Source organism: Lampetra fluviatilis, chromosome 25 (genome assembly GCF_964198595.1).
Source record: "Lampetra fluviatilis chromosome 25, kcLamFluv1.1, whole genome shotgun sequence".
Taxonomy (NCBI): domain Eukaryota; kingdom Metazoa; phylum Chordata; class Hyperoartia; order Petromyzontiformes; family Petromyzontidae; genus Lampetra; species Lampetra fluviatilis.
Window position 1 is genome coordinate 11,722,119 of NC_136299.1, and position 21,117 is coordinate 11,743,235.

The window sequence follows — 21,117 nt, forward strand, 5'->3', positions numbered from 1 at the left end:
TCTCACTTAAAATTGATCTTTTCAGCCTTCCTGATATCGTTATATATATAAACACTTTCATAGGACAATAAATATAACAATGGCAGTTGTCACAAAACATACCAGAACAACGCCCTTCACTTACCCAGGGAACAAACTCGACTGAGTCTCAAGACGGTCCTCTTTGGGATGTTTGGCCAATTCCTGCTTTTCTAATTTTTAGTTTTTGAAAGAAAACCAGAGCACGTACCCAACAAGAAATAACAACGCATGCATAAAAGGGGTCATCATCACTCAAACCTGCCACTGATTTAGAGGTCACCAACTCACATGTCTCCCTCGCTATACGCGGGTTCAGTTTGTGCAATTTCACGTACATGCGGATAGCCTATTTCTACCAATTATGTACGGATGTTTTATTTATTCATGGTTATTGTTATTCTTGAAGCCAAAGAACATGAGTGACAGAGGGGATACATTCGGCGTGTCCACAACAATCCTTGGTCTAGCCGCAACCTCCGAGTAATTCTCCCCGCAAATGGGAGCCGATTAAAGTTACCCGGATTCACGACGCGACAATGGTAGAGGGATAATGGTCAGGAGCAGTCGGTTAACCGGGGAAACGCGTGCACGTAGCCAACCGTGCTATACTCTTAGTTCTTTTGGTAAAGTCACGTAGGTAAAAAATGAAATTAAAATTAATAAAAACAATAAAATCACGACATTTCGGAGGCAACACAAGCTTCCGTCCGAAACGTCGTGATTTTATTGTTTTTATTTTTTATTAATTTTAATTTAATTTTTTACCTACGTGACTTTACCGAAATAACTAAGAGTATGAATCCTTGCAGTCACGAAAGCTTTAAATCTAGAACCAACCGTGCTAATCGGAGTTGTGGGGAACCCGTATTCAGCTATAAACTTGGATGTGGCACAACACTGTGTATTGTGCTGTGTGTGCTACTCGGCAGGCAGCTGTGTCGTGCAGTTTTGCTTTGTGCGCCCCTTTTTTTGGAACGCATCCACCGCATAGAGCGAGGGGAACCTGTACTTTGATTTACCGCCTTCCACGGGCCAACTTAAAGCCCTGTCGGCAGTGTCGCACTGAACCACAGGTCTGTGCCGCCACCATGCTCGGCAAAAGGCACATTCAGGTGGCTTTCTAAATAAAATAAAAAATGCTTCGCTGGATGAAATATCTCCACATTATTAATACTGTACTCGTTCAAGGGCACCAGTTTCCCAAGGACGCCCTGGAACTTAACTATAAACCAAAACAATGTTTTATTTTACCAGGTAAGGCCCACTGAGCTTATATAGCTCTCTTTCAGAAGCGACCTGTCCAAAAAATATAGCTCAGCGAAGGTGGCTTATCGTCATGTGAAGATTTATAGCGGCCAGATCCTCTAAATCAGCGGTTCTTAACCTTTACTGCAGCCTTTCACCCCTTTGGTTCTCAATCGTAAAAAAAACATGTTAATAAATACATAGAGGGTTTGGTGAAACAAAGTAGTTGTACTTCCATGCCCGTGCTTAATTTGGGTTTCAATTATGTAACTTCTAAAACAATCTGGCATGTCTCACACCCCCAGAAAGGGCATCATGCACCCCCCAAGGCATGCGTGCAACCCCAGGTTAAGAAGAACCACTGCTCTAAACGCGCGTTCATTCTAAATGTGGAGGGAAACGCCGGAGGACCTGGAGAAAATCCACGCGACCACGGGGAGAGAGAACACGCAAACTCCCAATATACAGCAGCAGACGTCAGGGTCGGGATCGAACCCACGACCTCCTGTATACCAGGCGAGGGAGTTAACATCTCGTCCGGGCTGTCCCAGCTAGGCCCTGGTTGCTTGGTCCCGGGCTGTGCCAACTGCGTTGCTCTCTCTTTGTTTCCCTGCAGGGATCCCCTCGTCGTCCACCCACCCCTCTTCGACCTTAATGCGGTTTGATGAACAACAAAAATGCGTCAAGCATCTCTAAATCCAATTGCTTTTGGATGCTGAATTAATGTAAATTGTTATTGTTGTACTCGTGTCAAAGCCAGACAAGTGGCACTGTTGGTCAGAAGAGCGCTTGAATCGCAATCAGAAAGTCGGGAGTTCAATTCCTGGTGAGGGGCCGATTCGGTCCCCACTTTGTGAGAAGTTCAGTGGCACCGCTGGGAGACTAACCCCTGCCATGGGAATGTGGAATTTACACTGGAGGCTGAAGGTTGCTGTTGCCAAAGGCCATCCAAAGCTCGTTAGTGCAGGTTGACGTAACTTTCTTTAAAATTGGATGAATCGCCCGCAATGCTGACGATCTTTCAGATCTCAGAATCTAAGCAGGCTTGAGCCGGTATAGCGCTTGGATGGGCGACCACCATGCATCAAACAAGAGTTAATAGGCTGCGTCAGCAGAAGGCAGTGCAGAAATATCCATTGTGTTGTGCAATGCAGCAACGCCTATGCACCCGACCTTCACAAACTCTCACGGACCAGCTTGAAATACGGTCAAAGAACCCCACCCACGACCCACGACCTGGAGGCCCTCATCGGCGGATGCCCTCATCCCTCAACGGACTGACACAAGGGCTGTACGTGAACACATTTCACCAACACTAACGTCTCACCAACCACAGCCTCTTACCAAACAGCCACTTTAGCAATGTCCTCAAACGGGGCATGAGAAGGCGTTGAAAGGGATGACCAAAGAAAAAATACTCTCCTCGGCTGTGCACCTTGAGCCACGGGGACACATTTGACCAGCACGGCGAAGTCCGGTCAACAACCCACCCGGCGTTAAGAAGTCCCACCACTCAGCAGCAGTGGATTGACACGTGCGCTCGCACATGAAACACAATCACAGGCTGTTGACGCGCTTGCTCAGACACTTCACAATGTCCGAGTCGCTTGAGATATCCGCGAGCCGGCGGTAGCAGTCGCCGCCGCCGCCGTCGGGAAGGAAGCGACCGTTTTCCGCGAGGGCGGCTCTCTCCGCGGAGACGGCGCAGCTCCAGCGGGCGGCGGAGAGGGCGGCCGCCACAGCCGAGTGGTCGAGGCTGTCGCGGAGGTGCACGGGGAAGGGCAGGTCGCGGTCGCGCGCGTACTCCTGCCAGCGCGCGTCGTCGCTCTCGTGCGTGATGTAGCGCTCGCCCAGACGCAGCTCGAGCTCGCGAAGCTGCAGCCACGTGGGGTAGTCCTGCCGGCGAGACCGGGCGAGGCGGGGGCGGGAGGGCCTTTACGCAAAGGTCAAGAGGGGTCAAGATTCTAGAACCGCTGTTTGTGTTTAGTTTGTGGTCCTTCCCCCCCCCCCCACGCACCTCCGATTAGCACGGTTGGCGACGTATAGTGCGTAAGAAGGTCAACATACAGTACAACATACAGGCTAAATTTCGATTTAAAGCTTTCGTGACTGCAGGGATTCATATTCTTGGTTCTTTCGGTAAAGTCACGTAGAAGGGAAATAATAAAATAATAACCAAATATAAAATTCTCACGACGTTTCGATTGCAACACAAGCAATCATCATCATGTGTGAAAACCACACCTGATGATTTTATTTTATTATTTCCCTTCTACGTGACTTTACCGAAAGAACCAAGAATATAACATACAGGCTGTTGGGCAAAGGGCTGTTAGCAAGCAGCAATAGTGTACGAGGGGCGGTGTAACCGGTGCCACGCCCCGCCACCTTTGTCTCCCCACTACCGCGACCAGGTACTCATTTACGGCCGACTTGATCCAAAAGAGGCCCGGGACCAGTTTAGATAATCACCACTGATGTTAGGCGTGGCCAGGATTTTAACTCGGGCCGCCTGGTTCATAGCGCTGTGACCTAATCACTACACTTCCACTCCCCATGTAATTTACATACAACACCAGCCGCCAAGTTTTGGTAATGTCACCCAAGGCCATAGCCATGGAGTCAACATTGAAAACGAATTTCCTGCCATTTCCTGCCTAAAATATTTAAAAAATTAACTAACACATAGAATGGAATTTTTATAAAAAATAAATTACAATAATGTCTAATAGTGCATTGTATTACATTGCTGTTTTTTATGTTTTACATTTTCTTGTTTCACTGTATGTAATGGCAGAGATTAGGGATTTATAAAGTACAACCATAACCACAATCATATAAACAGAAATACATTTTCTAGCAATATATTGGGGGGGACATTTTGAGCACATATATTATAATTACGGCCTTAATGTCACCACAGCGCTTGTGCCTTCCGAGGTTCCATTCAGGGTGACGTCCTACTGCGGGCTCTGTACCTGTAACCACGGGTGACTCAGCGACTTGTCCACACTGAACCGCTGCCTCATCTTCACCTGAAGCAGGTTACCAATTAAGTCGATGGCTGTAACAGAGCAGCAGCAGCAGCAGCAGCAACAGGAGCAGAAGCAACGCGGAAAAAGGTGTAAAAGTCAATCGTGAATATTCACGTACGGCGTGACGGGAACAATATAAATCATCAACTGCATGGCGGCCGATAAATGCTACCACCATGCATGGGTTAGCGGTTGGGTTGACTACGGAGTGGCAGCCAAAGGAGGGAATGCCCCCAAGAGTCCATCCACCCAGCAGAGGAGACCAGCTTGTGTGCAGGCCCAGGGTCGAGTGTTGACATTGCAGGCCCGTGAGAGATGCAAATGGCTTCCGGAGGCCTTCAACATTTGGTTGGTTTGGGCCGACGCTGACTTAGTATGGTAGTAAATGTTACATTTTACAACAAGTGGCTTCCCAGCAAAGCGATATCAGCTGATGGAGCTCATTTTACTGATCGTAGATTTATGGGAAACTACACTCCACAATGGTCTGGATTCAAACCAATTGCCCTTGTGATTGGAAGCCTTATTGCTCTGCCAACAGCGCCACGTTAATGCATACTGCATGCAAATCCAGGAGATTCATATGTGCACATGCACGGGTTGTGGACATTAAAGTTGTCTGGGTGCTCACGGTCATTACCTTTGTATGCGTAACTACGTGCATTCTACGCTGAGTGCTTACAGACGTGGCTCTGAAATGAAACGGGCTCCACAGGAGGTTGCTGTAGATTTCCGTCGTCATTTTCTGACCACTTCTAGTAGCCTATACATTGTGTCTGACCAAACAAAAAAAGTTTGAATCACCGTTGACAATTTGACCGACCGCAGATGGGTTGCAATTTTTCACGAAAATTGGAAGCATTCGGGCGACGGATTGAAGCTGCAGGCACATTCCGCGTGCCGTTCAGCGGGAATTGCACCGAACGCGAGCGGTAGAGAGTGCGCGTCTCTCGCGAGTGGGACACGCGCCGTGCAATTCCACAGTTTTAGCAACTTTCTTTTTTCACGAGGACCAATTGCTGGCCGAATTGCAGAGTCGCATACATCCGAGCCCATCAGGGGAACATTTAGCCGAGTTTTTGTTTTGTTCGTGATATTTTGTGGCGAGAGCGAGAGAGTCAGGTTTGGATTGTGGAGGGAGGTGGGGGGGGATGGAGCGCATCGGCTGATGGAGCGTCGAACGGCTGGGCTAATGAGATCTGCAAATTCGACTCGAAGAAAGTGAAGTGCACTTCGGTTGCCGTGCGACGACTGTGATTGTGAGCACCTGGCATGCAGGTCTGGGTGTCCCCCCCTACCACCACCGTCCCTCCCCCACCACCACCCACCACCCACCACAACAGTGCAACACTTCACAGCCGATATTCACGGGTGAGAGAGACAGAGCGAGGGGGGACAGCCTTCTCAACAACAAAAAACCACTTCGATTCTGAGAGGATCCTTTTAAAATATTTGCGCCACTCATCTTACGCGCTCCCTAACTCAACCATATTCACCGTTTCGTATTCAAGCATTACGCAGTGTTGTGTCATCGCCATTCCAAAGCCAGACACCATCACGGAAGATATTGAACAACGGAAAAAAATATGCCGAACTCATCTATTCAGGCAACATGGTAAGAGCTTTGTCCTCCCCCCGCTTCTCTAAATATGCAGAGCTCCCGAGCGGCAATTAACGCACAGCTCTTAAGCTGGCTCGGTGCGGCTCGCGTGACGACGGCTCACACTCCTCGTTGCTCTTCACCGGTCCTTCACGGTGAAGTGCCGTCGCGTGTCCGCTTCTATTTACTTGTTTTTGCCATCGTCTTGCTCAAGTTCCTTTCATTTCTTATGCAGCTTACGCTGTATATCAGGGGTGGGGGGGTGGACGTGCGATGGTTCGAGGAAATTGTACTCAGGGGTTGGAGGTACAGGTGAGGCCTGCGGAAGCGATGACGTCAACAAGGCTTCACACGGATGGATTCAACGATCCGTTCGATCCATTCGTGTTCTCTGACTTGTTACTTGAGGTGCGACCCAAAAAAAAACGCATTGGAGAATTGCTCAGCTCCAGCGCGACGAGTCTCATAGCCAACGGAGGGGACACGCCTGAGAGCACATGCTCACCTCGGAGACGGAGCATTGAAATCGCTCCGTGTGCACATCCTCGGGCGATTCGTTACACGGCAAGGCATCGTGAGGGATGACAACGACTCGGCGAGGGCTTCATCCAGCAGTGGATAAAGGCCTCCCCCGGTCGTTGCTATCTCACGATGATGAGATACGGGAGAGTCATCGTGTATGACGTTTAACTGCAGGTGCAGGTGGCGAGCGGTGGGGCAGCGAGCCCACTCCCCCCCCCCCCCCGTCTCTAAACTCGGGGGGCACAGCGTTCGGGACGGAGGTCCGCGCAGTTTCTGAACCCCCCCCCCCTCCTTCCCGACGTCGCGGTTCGTGCTCTGTGCCGGGCTCGATTGCAATATAATAAAAAAAAATGTAAACTGCATCCGGCGATATTGTTGGAGGTGGGGGGGTGTGTGGGTAGGGGTGACCCCCCCCCCCCACCCCGATCTCATGCGCCGTCGTCACATCTGACCATTACCGTGGGGCGATATCTCGCGCCAAGGGTGCGGCGGGTACATGAAGGCGGCGTTCTGGATCTGCTCGTTGATGTCCTCGTCCTCGTTGAAGGGGAAGGTGCCGCTGAGGCTCACGTAGACGATGACGCCCACCGACCACATGTCGAGCGAGCGGTTGTAGCCCTGCTTGCTGCGCAGGACCTCGGGCGCCAGGTAGGCCGGAGTGCCCACCACGGAGCGGCGGAACGACTTCTCGCCGATGATCCTCGCGAAGCCGAAGTCGCACAGCTTCACCTGCGGTGGCGGAACCGTGTTCAACGAACTAAAACTATTGACTTTTTTTTTTTTACCGGTTAAGGCCCACTGGCTTGCCCATACTGGAGATGTGTGAAAAATAGCTGCGTAGATCATCGGAATCCTCCAGTTTCTAAATACAGATTCTGATTCTGAGCTATATAGCTCTTCATAATCAACGTTTTTGGGTTTAGATCGCGTTATTTATAAATGTGTCGTAACCCTCCACCACCCGACACGGCCAATCAGTAAAAAAGTGTCACGTTGACAAAAGACAAATAGTTCACTGCTTTAGCCCACCGGTGTGTTGAAGCGTGAAACCACAATATTTACAATTTTTGAGTATGACGTTTCGCTGGTAATTGCATCCAGCATCATCGGGAAATTCGCCAGATGATGTAGAAGTGACCTCGTCACAAATGAAACTCAACAAAGTGTATGCATGGATTCATACTCTTAGGTTTTTTCGGTAAAGTCACGTAGGTAAAAATAATAATAAAAATAAAATAAAATAATAATAAATGAAAATATTATTATTTTTTACCTACGTGACTTTACCGACAAAAACCTAAGAGTATGAATCCTTGCAGTCACGAAAACTTCAAATCTAAAATGTATGTATGGATGTTGAACTTCTTTCGCACCGTACGTAGCCAAGAGTGGTAACACTATGTAACACAATTTTTGTTCCTGGGTAGCAAGTGTTATTTCCTAATTTCTTATGCCTAAAAAGTTGAGAAAATGGCTATTATTTCCAACAAACGTTGCTTTTTTGACCAGGACATTGATATTTTGAAATGTACCTATATTCAATGAGAAAACGGGCAAACTTGTGCCTTTTCGTTCACATAAAGTCAGAAAAAACATATTAATTAAAATAACATGTATTTCATATATTAAAACCTATACGAGTTTCGTAGTGAGACATAACCCTTTCGAAATTGGAGCACTCTCAAAATGATTCACATGAATTATTTCTTCTTGTTATCCCATCATGGCCCATTCCCGTCGAACAGACTTCAAAGCAAGTGCCAAATGCATTCCCTTGCCTCAATGAGGCTCTCTCTGATCGCCAAGACACGGGTTTCTCAAGAACTGGCCTCGCTCCGTAGGACCGTGCGATTATTTTCCACGCGCGTTGGCATCTATCGGCACACTCGCTTCATTGTTTTTTGCGCTGTTTTCATTATTTTTTATTTCCTTCCCCCCCCGCCCCCCCCCCCTGTCATTATCAATTTTTTTCCTGCCGTCACTTTCAAGTACCCAGCACTGCAGCGCCCTGATAAAGCAGGCCAAACAAGGTGACGTGGCCGATTTTCAGATTCCCATACCGCCTCCACTGCCGTGGGATGATCATCATAACAGCCATACAGAGCAGTGGTTCTTCTTCTTAACCTGGGGTTGCACGCCACCCCCTGGGGGTGCGAGATGCCCTTTCTGGGGGTGCGAGACGTGGCCGGATTTTTTCCGAAGCTAAATCATCGAAACACAAGTTACACACGAGGCACCTAAGTACAGCTACTTCGTTTCATCAAACCTCTACGTATTTATTGACGTATATTTTTTTTAAACCATTGAGAACCAAAGGGGTGCATGGCTGCAGTAAAGGTTAAGAACCGCTGCTCTAAAGTACCTGCGCCATTGTTTCTAAAGCACACAACTATCACGCCATGGTCCCGGCAGGCGGGGGTAGGGGGGGGGGCGACATTGTTTTGCAGATTCCCAACTGAGTAATTTCCCGGTAAGAATTCAATTTTGCACAAAATACGCCCCCGCCTTCTCCCTATTCGCATTCACTTGTTGTTGTTGTTATAAACGCCCGCTTGCTAAGGAGGGCGGCGCGTGGCACCTCACGGTCAAGACGCCGGCGACAATAACCAGGACGGCACCGCCAGGCAGACTCTGCCGACCTGGGGAAGGGGCTCCGGGGAAGCGAGCAGGACGTTCTCGGGCTTGAGGTCGCAGTGGACGATGTTCTTGAAGTGCAGGTGACGCAGCGCGATGAGGATCTGCGAAGGCGATGCGGGGACAGCGAAATAAGTTAGCCGACAATGCGCCTCCTTCGCACATCTGTCCCTATCGCGTAAAACAAAAAGTATTTTTTTACAGGTCTCGTCAGCCGAATGGCCGTCTGTAAGCGTGTGATTTCGGCAGCAACTGCTGATGAGCAGCATGTGGTTATGCAACTGGAAGCCACGGTTCACACAAAGTTGGCTACGGTAAACGGCACGCATTTATGACCACATCGGAGCCCATTGAGACCAGGAGTCACTTTTTCAAGGGAAATTTGTGTATCCATAATTACAGCAGGAGGTTACAGATTTACACATAGACACAAAGACTTACATAGAGACCGAGAAACTAACATTGACTTACATACAGACCCACAAATGTGTGGCACAGAGAGCCACATAGACTTTATTAGAAACCCATAGACTTACACAGAGACCAACTAAATTCGTGTGGAGACTTACAAATACTTAAGCAGACGTAAACTGGGACATTGAGACATTAGGCTATGTATACATATATCCTCGTGTAGAAACTCAAAGACTTGTTCAGTAACCTATAGACTTCTATGGAGACCCATATACCTAGAGACCCATAGAGTCATGTAGGTAGATGACTTGGAGATGAGTACTGCCCCATGCATATTTGAGCCCCAAGATACTTTGACTTGGAATCTGAATTGCAATCGGCTGCTCAACCCGAGATAAAACTTGCACGGGTGGTCACCACGCACCCCAGGTTGTGGGCAGTACACGGCAGTGCAGTACAACCCACTGTTGTTAATCTATGTCCCCTGCCTTTGCCAATCCACACTGACCAGCGTGGTGCGGTACGGAAAAATACCCTTCACTATCCGCGTATGACATCGGTAGACCCTCATCCAGCAGTGGATTGGTGGCAAGCTGTAGAGGCACACAACGTAGGATCGTGTAGCCTTCGTGCCGCTCTTACAGCAAGCTAAGGCCATCACGAGGGCGCTGTGTTTTACAGACACGGTCTGCAGTCGTTTCAAGAGTGGTGAGCGAGATCGCTCCGCGTGATACCACATGAGTAGAAATGTGTTCAGTTGCCTAAATTTGGACCACGATGCTGGCGGGCAATGGCCTACGCATGTCTGGATCTATTAACGTCCCACCGTGAGCCAGATGGCACGTACATTATTATTAATGCGCCCGTAGGGTTAACCAGGGCGGCCTGCCGGTTTCGAACCGCGAACCTCTGCAACAAAGTGCCACCAATGTGCCACGACACCACCGCCCCATGCCAGCCATGTACCAAGTCAAGAATGCATGCTATACTTTGTTTTACAACCCATTGTACATAGTTTGGAGGATATTTGAGTGCGTTGCATATCAGGGCTAAACCCCCGTTGCGTTGTCAAGATAAGGAAAGGGAGTTGCTTTCTATCGTTGGGCTTTTTGACAATTGCGGTTTTACAGAGACAATGAGAACAATGTCGTTGTTATCTTCTGCTTCACAATGATGACGCAAGTAGGGTACGGGCATCTCTTATCGACTCACTTCAAAAGATATTTGCGAACCGACACACAGACACAACGCAGCAAAACAAAACTTCATACAAGTTTCACTGGTCATGTGGGCCTGCATTTTAAGTTTAATAAAATGATTTTGTCTGGGTAGCTCAGAGGTCAGAGCGCAGAGCTGGCAGCACTGAGTTTCTCAGTTCAAATGCAAGCAGCTGCCTGTGATTAAACCAGGTTTGTGAGTTTATGATCTCAGCCCAGGTCATTCATGACTGCGCGCACACATTTCACAAATGAACGCACGCATGCACATTCCAAAAACGACAAATGCGTAAATATATAAACGTGTCGTTAAACCCGCCAGCAACCGACACAGCCAATTAGTAAAGGTTTGTCACGTAAACAGAACGTGCCGATTCGTTACTAGTACAGCACACCGGTGTGTTGGAGAGCAAATCCACAACATTTACAAATCCACAACGTTGGTTGCGAAAGCCGACGTGTTTAAACTGGTGGGAAAGTGCTGCCATCTGCTGTGCAAAGCAGAGGTCGCTTGAACTGATCTCAAGAGGTAGCTCAGTAGCATCCGCTTCTGTGGGCCGTTCTCTTAGCACGGAGGGTTGCACTGCGCTGTAGGCGATCCGGACGGATGCTTCGAGCAACGATGTCAACAGCACAACATTGGAGAAGACGTCAACAATAAAATATTTTTTTTTATTGATTATCGAATCGCGTCCCTGAATTGTGACAATCAAGAGAGGTGTTGATATCTGCACTTGAACTGCGTGTTTTGGACATGTACAGCGACTCAAGCCACTATCATATAACAAATCAGTAAAATGAAGAGGTCGTGGTGGTGGTGGTGGTGGCGATGATGATGATGATGATATCGCAGTGACGGCGATGCCGTTGGAACCTGCGTGATGAGGAACTTGGTGATGTGCTCGGGCAGGCGGCCGCGCTCGGAGGACAGGATCATCTCGAGCATGTCCCCGTGGAGCTTCTCCATGACCACGAACACGCGCTCGGGCGTCTCGAACATACAGTCCAGGTTCACCACCCCCGGGTGGTGCAGGTTCTAGGGGGGGGGGGCGTGGGGAGGGGCGTGTGGGGGCGAGGGCATTTAAATTCAACGTCGATTTATGTTTGCAAATATATTTTCGATTCCTCGTTTCATACACAGTTGTTGTTGTTTTTGTTCTTATTTCTACGTCATTCCCGTACTGCTTTTGTTATTTTAGTAACCCAGGGCGCTTGCAAACGAGGCTATCCTGGTCGCAGCAAACATTACGGCGCCACCCGCTAGAGCAGCGTGGCATGCGCCCTGGTGTGCAAGAAACGCACCGGGGCACCCCCTACCCAACACCGCAGCCATTTTTCTGTAGCCCGGCGCCTGCACCGCAACCCCCGGCCCGTGTGCCCCGGTGCAGTTGCACCGCCTGCGCACTCGACAGTCACGCCGCTGGCACCACCGCTCCCCGCGCGCGACTGGCTAGCGCGTGCTCGCGTGCGCGCACCTGAAGGATGGAGACCTCGTTGCGGAGCTGGCTTTCCTGCTTGGTGGGAAACTTCTGCTTATCGATCACTTTGATTGCTGCGTCACGCCCTGTCTGCCTGTGCTTCCCTGCGGTGGGGAAAGAGAAGGGGGCGCCGTCACGGCGAGCCCCTCACTCCGAGGTCATCGCGGTCGCATCGCGAGTTTGAGCAGCTTCCCGAAGACCGCTCGCTAAAACGACGCCGAGGGTTGTCGTCTCCCGCCCGAGACGCCTGCGAGATTTGCGGACGGCATTTTTATATATTTTACTTTTTTACGTCGCGAATGTCAGTTAGCGAGCTGCCACGCTGCCAGAGCTGTCACGCTGCCAGCGCTAATCCTCGAGCGCTATTTTGACAAATTTTGCGGTGAACGTGTGACAGCCCTACCCCCGAAGACGATTCCAAATTGGCCCGAGCCCAGCACCTCGTCAGGGAATATTTGGTAGACTGTGCTGATATCCTGCGGAGGATGTAAAACAAAAAAAGTCAACATTAAACATGAAATGAAAACGCTCGAATTAAAAGTGAATAAAATAAATACGTGTTTGGTATTAATGTGAAGGACTTTGTATGTTGTTAATGTGCATTGTTTGCTGGAACTATAACCTCTGTGGTGATATCACCGTTCGTACGTTATGGCTTATAGTTTTGGCAGTGACGCGGCCCGGCGTTAGTGCGTTCACCGCTATTTGTTGCGGAGGTTCGCGGTTCGAGTCCAGCGGCCGCCCCGGTTATTACTGCGATGTGTAACAACCATAATAGTCACACTACGCGCCGCCTGCCACACAGTGGACGTTACAGGTCCCCTGACGTCGTTCGCAAGAGTCGCACAGTGCGTGCCGGCGTCAGCGTCCACGTTGACAAGAATTTAAACTCTACACCGCAAAGGAGTTACTCAATTGGGATTCTACTTAGGAATCGTTGCGTTCTACTGGCAGTACTAAATACCTCATGCTACTCTTGCCAATGAGACTATTCCAGTCTCTAAACTTGAAAAAACTTACCACATTTTCCTGGACTTGGCAGCAGGAAATACTGACAGAAACTTCTTCTGTAAATTACACGGCAAAACAACAACAACAACTAATCAGTTCCGGTTCGTAGAATCAAGTCCATTAAAACTGGACAGGTAGATGGTGACCAGTGCCTACAGACAGGTGGGCAGATGTGGCATTCAAAATAAGCTGAAGTAACTCCCGTTTTGAACTTCTTTCGCACCATACATAGCAAAGCGTGCTAATCGGAGGTGCAGGGGAAGCACAACAAACTACACACAATAAGCAGTTCAAATCTTGGTGATTTAAAAGTGTGTAGCTCCAGTGGCTTCTGAATATCGGAATGGAGAGTGTTCCAGACGGCCACAGAAGGGCATCTGAAAGCGCGCGATGCGGTCACCGTCTTTGTTCGATGGCAGCAGCCAAAAGCCGCCGTTGCTGCGAGGATGACCGCAGTTCGCGTGATGATGGTTTATGCTCCTTGACGAGATCAGCGAGGTGTTGTCATTCACCTTTGCCGGGCACTTTGTTGTGATATTAAGTCACAGGGGCCACGCCCCGGGCGTACGGAGCACTCACTGTGCTGGTTCTGTCCAGAGCCCGAGTTGACGGAGCCCTGCAGGGTGACGGGCATCAGCGCCTGCCTGATGGCGAGCTCCCACTCCCGCGCCACATCCGCGCTGCTCCCGCCGCCGCTGCCACCGAAGCCACCGAAGCCACCGCCACCCGTGCCGGAGAGATCCAGAGGCATGAGCGTCACCGCGGCACCGTCCGCGGCCTCCCCCACGTGGTACGTCACGTGCGCCGTGACCAGCTCGAAGCAGTGCGGCCCGCAGTCAGACGCGGGGGCGGCCTGGGCCTGGCGGGGCTCTACCGCCAGGATCTCCGACAGAGGGATCTCCTGCGGTTACAGAAACAGCAAATTTGGTCACCTCGGCTGAACACTGACTACGCCCGATGTCATAATTGTATTTTTTTTTTAACAGGTAAGGCCCACTGAGCTATGTAGCTCTTTTTCAGAAGCGACGTGGCCACAAATAATAGCTCAACGAAGTGGCTTATCGTCACGTGGAAATTTATAGCGTTCAAATACTCCAAACGCGCGTTGATTCTAAATGTGGAGAGAAAAACCAGAGGGCCCAGAGAGAAATCCATGCCACCACGGGGCGAACGTGCAAACTCCAAAATATGCACGCGTCAGCGTCGGGATCGAACCCATGACCTCCTGCATATCAGATGAGGGAGTTAACATCTCGCCACCATCATGTGGCAAAAGCTTCAGTGGGGTTCCATGTGGCTAGTGCTTGGATGGGTCACCGCCGTGCATTGCAGGATGTTTTAGGCTGTGGGGCTATGATAACGACAGTTTAGCTAAAGTCATTGTTGTACTGTTCGTCTGTGCTCCCGTGTATATATGAATTCCCGGCATTTGTCAACCATGCGCTGACAAGCGTGGTGAAGTATGGTCGACATAACCAAAGAGGCGCACACGTACCCGCGACCGGCTCAAACAGTCTGAAACAACACTGACATGAACGTGAAGAATCATTGCCTGGCTTTCGTGGTCACCTTGTAATACTTGCTCCCGGCGTCCGACTGGAAGAGGGTGATGCACTTGCTGTCCAGCCTCCAGAAGTGGCGTTTGCGCTGAAAGAAAAAACAATCGCCAACGTCGCCGTGACTTGGGGCACGCAGCGCTCGCTCCCTCGCTCGCTCGCTGGGACAGGCGCGGACGGCTGGCGAGAAGGAGTCGTCGCATTGCGTGGCTGTCGAGGTGCATGCGTACGCAAGGCAGTGGTGCAAGTTTGAATGTGCGACGTGATTGAGGGACCATGCGTTGCGTTGGTGTGGTCTGGGACTGTTGTTGTTGTTGTTTTCCTGCCGTGCCCAAGCTTGCGTTTGCTGTTGACAAATCGACAGGAATGTATGTACTTGTGCAATTTGTACTTCTATACTTTATTGTGTATTTATGTATGTATTTATTTGGAGCGACCTGTTAACCTTTTCTCTATCTTGCACTCATACCATCTTTTGTATCGTTTGCTGACGCAAATTCGCTGACCCAACCCTACTGGACATCTGTGAGAAAGAGCTTCATAGCTCATCGGATTCTTCCAGGAAAAATAAAAATAAAGACTCTGATTATCGAGCGTGCAGGCGGTGCAACTGCACTGCCAGAGGACCCCCAGGCGCCGGGGCTACGCAGAGTGGGGACCGTGGGACAAGGGGGCCCGTGCCAAACACACGAGGCCACTGATGCAAGATTAGTGAGACACACAAACAAATACAAAAATCCCCCGTATAACCGTAACAGACTATTGGAGCAAGTGCTCTTTGCGAGCACCTATGAAGGCCAGCACGGCACATGAGGGGGTCGGTGGCCAACGCCACGCCCGACCGCCTTTGTCTCCCCATTGTGGATGTTTACACACCGCACCAGGTATTCATTGTGAGGCTGAGTCTACCTAGGGGAGCCCCATGACCGATTCAAATAATTATCGTCACCGGTGTTGGCCGTGAGCGGGAATCAAAACCCGGGTCGCCAGGTTCGTAGCGCAGCGTAGCACTAACCGCAACACTAACACACACGCACACACGTACACATAGATAAAGATCCCCCGTATAGCCTTAACAGGCTGTAGGGGCAAGTGCTGTTAGCGAGCACCTATGAAGGCCGGAACGGTACACGAGGGGGTGGGTGGCCAGCACTACGCCCGACCGCCTTTGTCTCCCCAGTGGCGATGTTTACACACCACACCAGGTACTCATTTCAGGCTGAGTCGACCTAGGGGAGGCCCGGGACCGGTTCAGATAATCGTCACTGGTGTTGGCCGTGAGCGGGAATCGAACCCGTGTCGCCGGGTTCATAGTGCAGCGCGCTAACCGCTACACTATCGCTCCCCACACGTCCACACACACGTACACACACACACACACGTACACACACACACGTACACACACACACACACACGTACACACCAGGGTGTCCTTGCTGGTGAAGTGGACCATCCAGCCCTCCTTGAGCACGCTGCTCCCCCGGCGCTTGGCGTGCTTCACGGACTGCACCACCCGCATCAGCGGGATGTTGTTGCTGGGCGAGGGGCTGCGTCGCAAGCGGGGAGGGGGACCACTCGCTCACTCGTTCACTCGTCCACTCGTTCGGCACGACAGCGGCGCTTTCCTCCCTTCCGTCCTTCTCCTACCCCCGCTCATTTGTGTGGACTGAGTGTGGAGTAAGCATTTACATCGCCAAAGCAATAATAACACATTTACATATTAATATAATAAGTGCATTATTATGATACTATAATTTAGGGCCGTGTGAATCTCTCTGCAATCGGGAGTCAGAGCCACTGAGCCTTCAACGCTGAGATCCCCGGTTCGAATCCGGGTCTCAAACGCCCGAGATGAAACCGGATTCTCAAGCTGAAGGTCTCAACATGGCCATCAAGGATGCCCATCATGCACGGCGTGATTTTCATTTGTATGAGGTTAATACTAATTGGCATGCCCTTAAATCTTGATTTAAAGCTTTCGTGACTGCAGGGATTCATATTATTGGTTCTTTCGGTAAAGTCACGTAGAAGGGAAAATAATATTAATATTAAACAATACAAATTCTCACGACGTTTCGACTGCAACACAATCAATCATCATCAGGTGTGACATCTCTATTAATATTATTTTATTATTTCTCTTCTACGTGACATTACCGAAAGAACCAAGAATATTTGCATGCCCTTGTTCAGCTACTTCTGGATGAAGGCCTCCCCACACCATACGAGACGTGGGATTTGTTGACCATACTTCACCACACTGGTCAGTACGGGTTGGTGAAGGCCAGTGGCATAATAACAATAATTCAGTTTTATATCGCGCGTCATTCATGCAATTGCATATCACAACGCTATGCAACAATTACATAATCACATTTAGGACGAAATCATATTCACAGCAGTCATTGACGTGGGAATATAGACATGGCTGGAAATGGTAAGGAATGACCACGGTTCTCTGTGCTTGTCTGTGGGTCTCTTTTGTTAGTCGAGGGGTATATCTGTAACTCAAATAAATAAAATATGAATCCTTGAATCCTTCCGGAACGCAGTCGGGTTCAAATTTACACTCCCACCACGGCGTTCCAGGGTGTTCCGACCCATTTTCACCGCTAGACATAGAGGTACAGTACAACAATGGATTGTGCTGCAATGCCATCGACTGGCCACGACAAAGCTCGCTGCATTGGTCGCCTGTACAAAGAGCATCCCAGGCGCAACTCAGCGTGTCGTCCGCCACCTGACACGATTGGGGAGCGTCCCGTGTGATGCGTCCAGGGACCTCACGTCAACGCACACGACGCACTCACTTGGACGATGCACGTGGTACCACAGGCGTCTCTCTGTCTCTCTCTCTCTGTCTTTCTCGTTGTATCTCTCTTTGTCTCTCTCTCTGTCTATCTGTCTTTCTATCTGTCTCTCTGTCTCTCGCTCTCTGTCTGTCTCTATCTGTCTCTCGTTGTCTCTCTCTTTGTCTCTCTCTCTCTCTGTCTCTCTCTGTCTTTCTCTCTCTGCCTCTCTGTCTTTCTCTGTATCTCTCTCTGCATCTCTGTCTCTCCGTGTCTCTCTCTGTCTCTCTGTCCCTCTGTCTCTGTCTCTCCGTGTCTCTCTCTGTCTCTCTGTCCCTCTGCCTCTGTCTCTCCGTGTCTCTCCGTGTCTCTCTGTCCCTCTGTCTCGTTCTATCTCTGTCTCTCCCGTGCTGCCTCGGCGCAGCTTGGGGCGATGCGGCGACAGCGTCCGTCACCTGATGGCTCGGCTCCGTTCCGCGTCCATGCCTCGCTCCGTCGTCTGCGACCTCTCCCCGCGCGGCGACGGCCGCTCCTCGAACTCGTCCACCGGGGAGCCGTGCGTCTGCTCGCCCTCGCTCTCGTAGCCCAGCTCCTCCATGGCGGCGTCCGCGTCACTCGCGGGGCTCGGAGGCTCTGCGGACGACGCGACAGGTTTAGCTCCGGGCCGAGTTTCATTGTTTGACCGGCTGAGAGCTCAGCAGAGGAAGGGGACGGTAGTCTCGCTCGCAAGGGTTACTACGGTTTGCAAGAGTGCGCTCCCCGAATTGTACTTGTAGTGGTTCTTGTATATTCAATGTATTTTGCCCAATTGCTCTCCCCATTTCTATTCTAATTGTACGGCGGCTTTCCAAATCCAAGCTTCGGGCTTTAATTTGAAAGAAGGTCAGGGTTGGATTAATGATTTCACTCGTAGATTTTGACGTGCCAAATTGGAACCAAGAGATGTTGTGATGACATTAAAACTGAATGATGCTCGCTTTGTTTGCCTTGGTCACACCCCTTGCCTTTTCTACTTCCCAACTGTGCAATCGGCATCATTTCAAGATGTCGAGTTTCCATTCGGAACTCTCACAAAGCAGTGCATCACGCCATGCTAAAGATTGGCCTGCGGAAGGAGATACCACGGAAGTACTTTTGAGATTCCCTTCGAGAGCACTTACCCACGCACTTTGCCGCGGAGACGTCCGTCACATGGAAGTCGAACTGTAATTTTATAATTTCATTTTGGGACCTAGAATTTTGGCCAAAATTAAGTAAAAATCCTAATTTCATTGGGGGTTTTTGTTGCCTGCACTCATTGGTGAGTGGGCTGAGTTCAGAATTTCATTCCACATGGGAACCCAGTTTAATGATGGGTGATTGAATCCCAGATCCAAACCCAGATTCTCAGCGGTCACGATTCAACGTTCTGTCCCGACTACTTCACAGTTTGTCTTAATGGCTCGGAGGGATATAAAATATATATATATTGCACTTATGCGTGTTCGAGTTATTGCTCTTTAGTGCCTGCACGCTGTCAAAGAGTCTGCATTCTGAGTTCATGGAAACACGACATGCAGACCATGACCATAACACAGAGGTAGCCATAGCAGTTTTGTTTTTAAAGCTGGGCTATTGCCACGAAGTTATTCTCTCCCCTCTCTCCCATATTTCCCAGCCCTGACAACCCCCCCCCCCTCGAGTCTAATCTACTTGCTCTTCAATTTGAAGCACCTTCGACTAGCATGGTTTGGCTACGTACGGTGCAAGGAAAGTTCAACATTCATACTTTCATACATATGTAAAGCGTCGTGAGATGCGATTGCATTTTGGAAAGGCCTCGACTAAAGAAGGATATTTTTTGGCCTACTCTTCCACACTGGCGAGACACCTGTGAAGAGGTTGGAGTACCCACACATCGGTGCTCGCCAACAGCACTTGCAGTCTGTTGCGGCTATACGGGGGGGGGGGGGGGATCTTGGTATTTGGACCCACACTTAACCCCATCCCACACACGGTGTGTGGCGGACCGGTTTATACGGCTGGATGGACAGAGGCGGGGGGGGGGATTTCAGAAACTTTCACTGCCGTTGCAACCGGAGCGCCGGATGATCGAATCGCACCGGTGACCTCTGGATTGCACGTCCGGTGTGCGGACCATTGCAGCCTTCCTTACGGAAACTCTCTATACATGCAAATTGTTGTTGCTGTTGTTGCTGTTTGTGTCAACATTTGGAAGCGTCTGTCGAAATGAAATCAAACGGCAGTGTGTGAGTGTGAGTGCTTACCATCACAGAGGGGGACCTCTCCCAGGCAGTTCTTTGGAACCTTTGTTGCGCATCGCTTGTGGCAGTTAAACTTGCAGTCTGCAGGGCACAGGCACTCAGGTCAGGGGGACTGCGGGCAGTGCCGTCCCACGTGTACATCCGATAGCAGCACACTGCAAGCGACTGCCAGTGCTCTCTGCCAAAGAATAACAACAACATCTGAATGCGACATTAATTGAATATGACAACAAAACACGCGCACGCACACCCGTAGAGAATGGGCAGCATTTAAAAAAAGAAATCGGAGCAGTTATATTCGCTCATGGAGGCCAATAAATACAATATGGAACACAGCAAAAAAAATATGACGGAACATGTCCAAGAGAGCGAGACGGCCGTCAGGGAGATGGAGCGATGAAATAATCTCGTGCGCAGGCACCGGGCGGCTCATTACATCACAGGCGGGCATCGAGAGAGATGGCGGTTTGTACAGTAGGCCTTCTCCCTTCATCCAGCAGTGGATCGACCCTGGCCAACCTTGACGCCGATGGCGGCGACGCTCTGCCGCCGCCCTGTGCGGGCGTTTGGGTGCCGCACCTTTGCACTGCAGGCCCTGGCGGAAGAGTCCGCGAAGCAGCCGCTTGCAGTGCTGGCAGGACGTGGGACGCTTGTACGACTGCACCACGAAAGTGTGCGGCACCTTCACCTTGCCCGGCCCTCCCGGCACGCGCTTGAACGGAGGGAACTCCCCTTCCGTGGGGCTCCTCTGCAAGGAGACGCCGAATCGGGCGGAGAGATCGCACCAGGGTGAGCCGTGCGTCGGCGGCTCCTTGGAGGAAGACGCCGTCACAGAACTACTGCTGAGAGAACTGCTGAACTACTTGTAAATTACCGTGATGCTGGACATCCGTGAAAGAGAGCTTCATAGCTCATCGGATTTCTCCAATCTAAATAAAGATTCAGATTCTCATACTTTTAGACGTCCTTAAATTGGCCTCTTCTCCACAATAGGGGTGGTGCACAAGCTTCCATGCCCTAAAACTGAGCGGCTGTCTTATGATTAAGTTTGCGAGGTGGTTTTAGAAGTAAGGATCTTGTTGAAAATGCACACAAAGTTTTACTTTGTTACGGCAAAATAATAGTGGGGCTCCATATTTGAAATGTGAATAAAAATTGCTCATTCGTGGTAATTCTTATTCATTCCTGGGTTTACTAATATCTGGGCATGGGGAACTGAATGTCAGTAGCTCCAGTGATTATTGAATCAAGACCTTGGATACAATTTTTTATGACAATTGCAGCAGCGCCGTTAGCCGAACTCGACAGCAAATAGTAACGGACCCCGGGTT

The 21,117-nt window shown here is 50.1% G+C and overlaps 1 protein-coding gene across 2 annotated transcripts in view; it reads right to left on the reverse strand.

Moving 5' to 3' along the window:
• Nucleotides 1–716: 716 nt before the first annotated feature.
• The window catches only part of LOC144941813 (serine/threonine-protein kinase D1-like), a 45,281-nt gene continuing 24,880 nt past the window's right edge, over nucleotides 717–21,117 (reverse strand). For both annotated transcript variants that reach the window (XM_078868280.1, XM_078868279.1), the window contains 14 exons: nucleotides 20,366–20,534; nucleotides 19,790–19,867; nucleotides 17,978–18,155; nucleotides 16,157–16,280; nucleotides 14,747–14,824; nucleotides 13,757–14,078; nucleotides 13,187–13,233; nucleotides 12,570–12,642; nucleotides 12,164–12,270; nucleotides 11,563–11,724; nucleotides 9,063–9,161; nucleotides 6,882–7,152; nucleotides 4,245–4,330; nucleotides 717–3,162 (listed from right to left, as the gene is read on the reverse strand). In XM_078868280.1, the coding sequence (XP_078724406.1) occupies nucleotides 2,824–3,162; nucleotides 4,245–4,330; nucleotides 6,882–7,152; nucleotides 9,063–9,161; nucleotides 11,563–11,724; nucleotides 12,164–12,270; nucleotides 12,570–12,642; nucleotides 13,187–13,233; nucleotides 13,757–14,078; nucleotides 14,747–14,824; nucleotides 16,157–16,280; nucleotides 17,978–18,155; nucleotides 19,790–19,867; nucleotides 20,366–20,534 (2,133 nt within the window). In that variant the 3' untranslated portion in view covers nucleotides 717–2,823. The remainder of the gene's footprint in view (nucleotides 3,163–4,244; nucleotides 4,331–6,881; nucleotides 7,153–9,062; nucleotides 9,162–11,562; nucleotides 11,725–12,163; nucleotides 12,271–12,569; nucleotides 12,643–13,186; nucleotides 13,234–13,756; nucleotides 14,079–14,746; nucleotides 14,825–16,156; nucleotides 16,281–17,977; nucleotides 18,156–19,789; nucleotides 19,868–20,365; nucleotides 20,535–21,117) is intronic.